This window comes from Lathyrus oleraceus, chromosome 2 (assembly GCF_024323335.1).
Source record: "Lathyrus oleraceus cultivar Zhongwan6 chromosome 2, CAAS_Psat_ZW6_1.0, whole genome shotgun sequence".
Classification (NCBI taxonomy): domain Eukaryota; kingdom Viridiplantae; phylum Streptophyta; class Magnoliopsida; order Fabales; family Fabaceae; genus Lathyrus; species Lathyrus oleraceus.
In genome coordinates, this window is record NC_066580.1 from 483,015,696 (window position 1) to 483,023,642 (window position 7,947).

Here is a 7,947-nt window from a genome sequence, read left to right on the forward strand (position 1 = left end):
TGGACTTTAAAAATTGGACTATTCAATTTGTACATAGAACCAAAACAAAAAAGTCATCATATTGAAAAAAAAAGGCAATCCGTAGTAAAAATCTCATATGCATCAATATTAGGCAAATGTCCAATATATTTTAAGTGAGTAATAATATGTCCTTATTCCGTTCATTTTTAAGTGTTATTTTTTAACTTTTTATACATACTAAAAAAATAAAATCAATATTATTACTTTTCAAACAATATTTCTCATTTTATCTATAATACTTTTAATTATTTATTATATTTATTTTACCTCTATATAATAATTACTTAAAAAATAATTTTAACAAAATTATAATTAACACTTTCTTAAACTTTACAATAATAACTATTAAAAAAATAAAGAATTATTAAGAAAGTAACATTAAAAAAAAAAAGCGCACGCCCAAAACTGACGTAAACCACAATAAAATAAAATACTAGTAATCCTCACCAAGAAAATAAAAAGAAATAACGGGAGAGTGGTTTGACATTCGCATCTAGTAGTGGCGGAACAAACAACAAACAAAGAAACTTTACCACGCGGATTCCGTAATAACTAACACAATAATAATATTGGATTATCTTTCTTTTTTTCTTTCGTCTTATTAATTTCTAACACCACCTTTAATTTCTCACCTCTGTCAATAACGCACATACACACATCGCCATGGACACGGCGGCACCACCGTCTTCTTCCCCATCGGAAGACCCTCAGAATCAAAATCAACATCACGATCTTCAACATCAACTTCAACAAGAACAACAACAGCTTTCTCCAGTTAAAGATTTTCTTCACAAAACCAAAGCGATTCAATTTCTTGGACGCACTACTCCGATCGTCCTTCAAAACGACAATGGACCTTGTCCTCTCCTCGCTATTTGTCAGTGCATTTCGCATCCTAGGGTTTCCCCTATCCATTTCTCTCTTTTATTATTATTATTATTATTCAATTCAATTTCTTACATCGCGTGTCAATCGATTTTGATTATTCGCTTTATAAATTGCAATAACACTGAAGAGTATATTAGGTTACGGATATCCGATTTTAGATTATTATTGATAAATTTTCACGAGTATCAAAGAAATGATAAAATGATAATTCAGCGAGATATACTTTGTCCTTGTTAGTTACAATTTCAATGTTTGTTTGATTCATGATACCAAAATTTCTTGCTCTGTTCATGCTTCTGGAATGGAATTAGTGTTTCCTGTTTTGAATGTATTAGTCAGACACTCTATGCATATTATTACATATGCCATTCATCCATCAATAAGCATCTCAATGTTGTCCACGGCAGAGAGCCAAATATTGGCAGATACCATTGCGGCGAGCCTAAAACCACCTTGTATATCCGCCAAATCGCTGCCGTGCCGCTATTTGATAACACTGATAAGCATTTTGGGGATATTGCCGAAACTCCTAATATTAATACTAAGGAATTTACTTGAAGACTCTAAAAATATTAGCTCCATGTAATTTTTAATGATTAGTGTTATCTTGTCATTTTCCTGTGGTTTTTCTGTCCAGTTAATGTTCTCCTTTTCAAATCTAGTCAGATATTTCTTATTAGATCAATAGGCAAATGTAGTTGTTTTTTCCTCTTCGTGTCATCTTTGTAGGTATCTTGCTATATGTCAATAGTCTTTTTAGTTCCTATTTTGCTTTATTTATGTTTCTGATTTTTTGTATCATCTGGATTGTAGGATACTGATGCTCTAAATTTTTATACTTTGGAGTGTTATTTGGAATATTTGTTTTATTTTGCTTGTTTATTTTTCATACCTCACTGCTTATGTTGCATTGCTGCAGGTAATGTTCTTCTGCTAAGAAACCAGTTAGGTTTGAGCCTGGATGTCGCAGAAGTCTCACAGGAGAAGTTGCTTTCGTTGGTTGCCGAACGATTGATTGATTCAAATAGTAATGTGAATGTAAGGATTGGGTTTTTAATCATCGGCGACACGACGTCACTATTTCGCAATTTAGGTTCATCTAACAATTTTTTTATTGTGTTATAGAACAAAGATGCAGGCTATGTCGAAAATCAACAGCAGAACATTGCTGATGCAATTGATTTGCTCCCTAGGCTTGCCACCGGAATTGATGTAAATCTAAAATTTACGAGGTCAGGGTCATTTATTTATTTGTAAGCTGTATGCATCCATCATCAATTTTGATGTTTCTCACCAAAGTTACATATCAATTGCAGAATAGATGATTTTGAATTCACTTCAGAGTGTGCCATATTCGATTTGCTGGACATCCCATTGTATCATGGCTGGATAGTTGATCCGCAGGTGTTTTGTCTTCTGCAATCTTAATTAATTAGTTCTATCATCTATGTTGTCATATGAATTAGAGAAATTCTAGAAGTTTGCTCTCTTGCCAATTTTCAGACAAGTTCTAATGTTCCAAAAATATCATGTGTGTAGAATGAGATGCAACATATTTTTGCCCGTCAATGTTAGTATAAGAACAATCCTTTGTTTTCAGTGAATTCCAGAGTTTTTGATCAGTAACCTATTTGTCATATGCAAAGTGATACCACACTCCTTTTTTAGCCATTTCACACTTCTGTACTGCATCCATTTTGATGTTGCTAACTAGAATTTGATTTCAGAATGGTCTATAAATGAGTCGTTAGGTTTCATCAGAATCATTTTCTTGTACTTATAGGATTTATGTAGCAGTCTGCAAACCATCTAGTTCTTTGAAAATTAAAAATGCTGTGTCAGTGGCCTCATTGTGTGATATCCTAAATTAATTTGGCCTCCATCCATGTTGGTTCTGATTTTTTATTTGTTGTGTTTTAATAAATTGGTGCGTAAGGCTCAATGTTGTCTGTAAAGTTTAAATGACTGAGTGATCTTTTTGAATAATCACCTCAAAGGTCACTAAAATGTTATCTTTTTTTTTTTAAAACATGAAGGGTTTATTTATTATTTTATGATGTGTTTGTTTCATATCGAATTCTTCATGTGCTTGTGAACCAGGATCATGATACTGCAACTGCAATTGGATCGAAGTCCTATAATGCCCTTATGGGAGAGCTTGTTTCTCTTGAAACACGGAATGTCGAAACCCTACCAAAAAATAACCCAGAAGAAGAAGATTGTGTTGATTTTGTGGCCGCAACAACTGCTGCTCTTGGAGTTCCTTCTCCCAGTCTTTCGAAAGCTATGTCTTTTGATGGTTCTCCACATTCTGCTTCTGATCAGGCACTAAGAAAAGGTGATCTTGAAGAAGAAGAACAGTTGTTGAGAGCCTTGAAGATGTCTGAAGCTTCAATGAGTGATCCCGTTGAGGATCATGCAAATGATAACAAGGGAGAAGTTTCTTTTGGTTCAGAAGGAAATATGTGTAACAAACAGGCTGTAACCATGGATTCTGAAGATAACATAGGAAAGAACACTGGTAAAGAAAGCAATGACTACCATGAATCTGTACCCTCCATACCTGATGTTTGCACTGCTTCTAGCAAAGACTATAATGAACATACATCTTCTACATCTACACTGGGGGAAACAGCTAATTTGTCCTCAAAGAATGATGCCGTAAGTTGCTTCCATCAACTAACTTCTATGGGACCTGAAGAATCTATTAAACAAAATGATGTAGTTGAGAAGCATAACCTTGATGCATTGGTTCAGAATGAGAGTGTTGCCGTTCTTTCTCCTGAAAAACATTCTGATTTTTTATTTGAGAACTGCACAGATGGTTCTAGGGGGGATGAAAAAGTTCACAATCAATCCTCTCTTATTACATCTATAGATCATGAAGTTTCAGATGAATCTCAAGGACTTGATGCAACAGGAGCACCATGCTTATCTGCAAGCCATACGAATTCGGATTCTTCTAATATCAGATTTCATCAAACTGATGCTTCTGGAACATTCCCTTCAACTGTTGATAGGAGTGAGCCCTTGTATGAAGGAGAGGAATGTGTATTGGATACAAGAACTGGAAATCTTGAGGATCGTGAACCTGTTTATGAAGGTGAGGTGGTGCTTCAGGAACAGGCTGACAAAAGCACCTTATCTGCCCTTGATCTAAGAGCTAAGGAAGAAATTACTCCAGAACAAGGTCAATCTTGCTATGTCTTGGAAATGGATCCAATCTGATTGAAATGTTATTTTCTTAGAAAAGCATTTATTGTTATCTTGATGATAAATGATATCTTTGTCTTTTATTGGTCTTAGGAGAACATGCCAAGAATTTTTTGAGGAATAATGCCAGTCAGTTGACATTTTATGGGTATGTTACCTATTGTCTTATTGGTCCCAAGTTCTTGAACTAATTCCCAGATTTATATATTTTTCTTCACTGGCTTAAGAATTTCACTTTAAATATTATAAACCATAAATGTTTTTGTAGGCTTTTCTGCCTACAAGATGGTCTTAAAGAGCGTGAGTTATGTGTTTTTTTCCGAAACAATCATTTCAGCACCATGTTTAAGGTGAGCACAAAGGCTCATTTCTTTGGTCATTTGGATGAATGATAATGATATTGACTACCCCAAACAGCACTTTTTTTTTCATTGGGCACAAATTTCTTGGCTCTCTGTCTTGTATAGTGTTTCTTTTCAATCCTTAAATTATTCTCGTCTATTCACAGCTCGAGGGTGAACTTTATCTTCTAGCTACAGACCAAGGCTACATAAATCAGCCTGATCTGGTTTGGGAAAAACTAAATGAGGTAAAACACAATTACTCTAGTTTCCAGACCTTTGTTACTCATGTCATCTTAAAATGTTACTATTTTCTTCTTTCTTTTCTATGTTGAATCTGACGGGAGTTTATAATTAAGATGATGATATTCTCAGTTAAATGTTCTGAAAACTAAAAGTTTGCCTGCTTGCTGATTTGAGCTTCTCTTGGATAGCTCTTATATACATGTTTTTTTTAGCTTTTCCTGATTATTGAGTAAATTCTGTGTGACAGTGTCCTAATTATACATCTTGTTTTTGTGTAATATTGAATTAAATTGAAGACATAAAAGTTTTTAACGTACTGACTGATCTTTCAGGTCAACGGTGATACACTGTTTATGACTGGCAATTTCAAGGAATTCAAGGTAGAAAGCCATGAAAATAATACCTGGGATGAGAACAATGTTATGACCAGCACTGCTGTATGTTTTTTTCCCCTAAAAAATAAGTAAATATCTATTCTTGAGAATAAAGTTCCGTTGATTTAAAGATTTGACATTTTTCAGGACTATCTTGCCAGCATAGATAGTGCAACACAAGCAGGCTTAGATATCAAGTTGAGTTTCTGAACTTGCTATTAGCACATATACAAACATTTTAATTGTCTCCCTCCCAAAAAAATGTTATTTACTAAATAAGCATCCTTAGTGATGTCAGTGTGTGTTTTGAATTTCACCAACTTCGGGTCTAAAAAACCTTTTTATAAAGCTTCCTAAGAGAGCTTTTGCAAAAAATTATTCCCATAAAATAAAAAGTCCAAACATGAAAACTGCAAACTATTAATTGTTGAATTAACTTGGTTACAATTTTAACTATTCAAAATGGGTTAATAAAACTGAATCTTCTCTGTAATTGTGCCAGTTCTGATTTTCAACTAGCAATAGCCTTGCAACAACAAGAGTTTGAGCAGCAGCCACCACGTCACAATCAACCAACACCATCCACTAGTGGTAGTTCCAGACTGGTCACAGGTCCCCAGGTAAAAGTTATTTTGCAACCTTATAAGAAAAGTTTTTTTCTTGTGTCTTTAGACGAAGTGGTCATAATCACTAAATATTCACATACAACTATGAGGTTCCGGGTTCGAACCCGGAATATGATATCCGGCCTAACAATATCGGCATTTGTTAGTTGAGCAAGAGACTCTTTCTAACATGCACAAGTGAATCAAGGTGTGCACCGTGCACTACCATTTTGAACCATTGGATCAACTAGGCACACTAGGTATAATGCTAACCTACCCGCACCAAATCTTCCCACTCACCATGACAATCACAAACAGAACTTGTTTTGTATGACACCACCACTGTATATCCAATCTTCAATCTCGTAAATTAGAGAATGTGTGTCAAAAGGACCATATTCTTGGACTTGTCCTTGAATTTAACACCATGTTCTTCTCGATGATGCCATTGATTGAAAGCCTATAATGAAAAAAAACAACAAAAAAAAGAATGGAAATGAAAGTAGAATTTAGAATTGGAACTAAATCTGGAATTGAATCCCTTTGTTTTTTGAAAGTGGATATCCGGGAGTGCTTGCTTAATGGAAGGAAGTAGGGAATTAAATTGGAGAAAGAGATAAAAGGCTGCTGTGGCCATTGTAATTTGGAGAGAAGAGAAAAATAGGTCTTGTCAGTTGGTGGTGTGGAAAACAATAAGGGAGGTGTGAGCACACAAATTAGTGAGATCTTTATGCTCGGATAGTAGATACCAGATTGTATCATATATAAAAGCATTGGTTTTGACTACATGGTTATTTTGAATTTGAAAATTTTAGTAAATGCTATTTGCAGGTGGCAAGGAGCACAGTAAGGAATCCATCTTCATCTCCCAAGGCTGATGCAAAATCCAAAGAAAAATGTATAGTGATGTGAATTTCACAAGTTAGAAGCTTGTTTTATAATTCTTGGCCATAACTTTTGTATCCCATAATTACAGTAACCTTATTCCTCATGTCATGTATGTGATGTTAAGGTTAAGTTACTTTGTAAATATTGGAAGTAAATAGTGTAGCACAGTGCCAGGTCTCATCTTCATGAGCTTCAAACCCATTCTGTGCTGATTGGCTGTGCAGCTTTAGTTGAGTAAAAGCCCAGCCCACAATTTTACTATGCCATCTCACCAACGTTGTTGGTGATATTGATGTAAAAAGTCAGAGTAATTTATGGATATTGTTGTTAACTTGCTAGTTAAACGTTGATTGATAGGGGAGGAAATGCATGATATCCAAATTTTCAGATTAAAAGGATTTGAAAATTTTGAAAGGGATTCCATTCTTTTTTCCCATCTATAACCTTTTGTATTCGCTTGTAAGAACTTATGAAATGTTACATAAATTTAACTTTTGCATTATGTATGATTTGAAAACGTTTCGTCTTAGCCCCAAGATGAATAGATGTATTCAAGAGTATTAGTGATGAGAAATTTTGTTTTATGTCATAACATATGTACAATTTTACATATTTTTGTAGAATTTTTTTCTTCAAAACGACTTATAAAGAATAAACGGTGGGAGTAATTTTTAACCAAAAAAAAATCTAAAAGATGTGGAGTTTGATATAATAGTTTTTAGAGTAAACATAAGTCAATATAAATTATTTTGTTTTTAATTAATTTTTGAGGAGATAGCTGATCTTTCTAATTTATTAGTTTTAATTACTTCTATTTAATATGAAATTTTGGAGATGTTTTATTTACCTTTTAATAATATATTTTTTCATTGTATTTTTAAAAATAATAAATTTTTATAAATTTAATTTTTTGAAATTAAAAGATTAATTTTTATACCCTAAAATATAAATATGTATTATTAAAGTTCAAAACATAATTAAAATGACGGTTTTTTTTCAAAACTTTGTATCCCACAAATAAATTTTATGAAATATTATTTTAAATTTTGATATTTAGAAAAAGTTTTAATAAATCTAAATAATACTTTCAGGTCTTATTTTTTTTACCTATTTTAACCACTTTTTCAAGTAATATTTTTGACGAGGATGGGGACGAAGACGATGAAGATTCTTAAAATAATATTCTTGAATTCTTTTTTTTAAATGTTGGATATTTTTTTGAGTTTCAAGATAATTTTCTTATTTTTGGAATTTTTCTAAAATTTAACACAGAATTTTCCATCTTTTGAATCAAGTATTAAATCATATTTCTGACACAAAATTCTTGAGTATGATATATTTGTTTAATACAAAGTTTCTAAAACAATTTTT

General features: G+C 32.9%; 1 protein-coding gene across 1 annotated transcript; it reads left to right on the forward strand.

Annotated features, from left to right (window-relative positions):
* Nucleotides 1–506: 506 nt before the first annotated feature.
* On the forward strand, nucleotides 507–6,914 carry LOC127120695 (uncharacterized). The gene is made up of 12 exons (XM_051051214.1): nucleotides 507–898; nucleotides 1,829–1,947; nucleotides 2,035–2,141; nucleotides 2,226–2,313; nucleotides 3,010–4,099; nucleotides 4,216–4,270; nucleotides 4,391–4,472; nucleotides 4,631–4,711; nucleotides 5,042–5,146; nucleotides 5,231–5,280; nucleotides 5,586–5,703; nucleotides 6,520–6,914. Exons 1-12 carry the CDS (start codon nucleotides 685–687, stop codon nucleotides 6,598–6,600), a joined length of 2,190 nt encoding a protein of 729 aa, XP_050907171.1. The 5' UTR covers nucleotides 507–684; the 3' UTR covers nucleotides 6,601–6,914.
* Nucleotides 6,915–7,947: the final 1,033 nt, after the last annotated feature.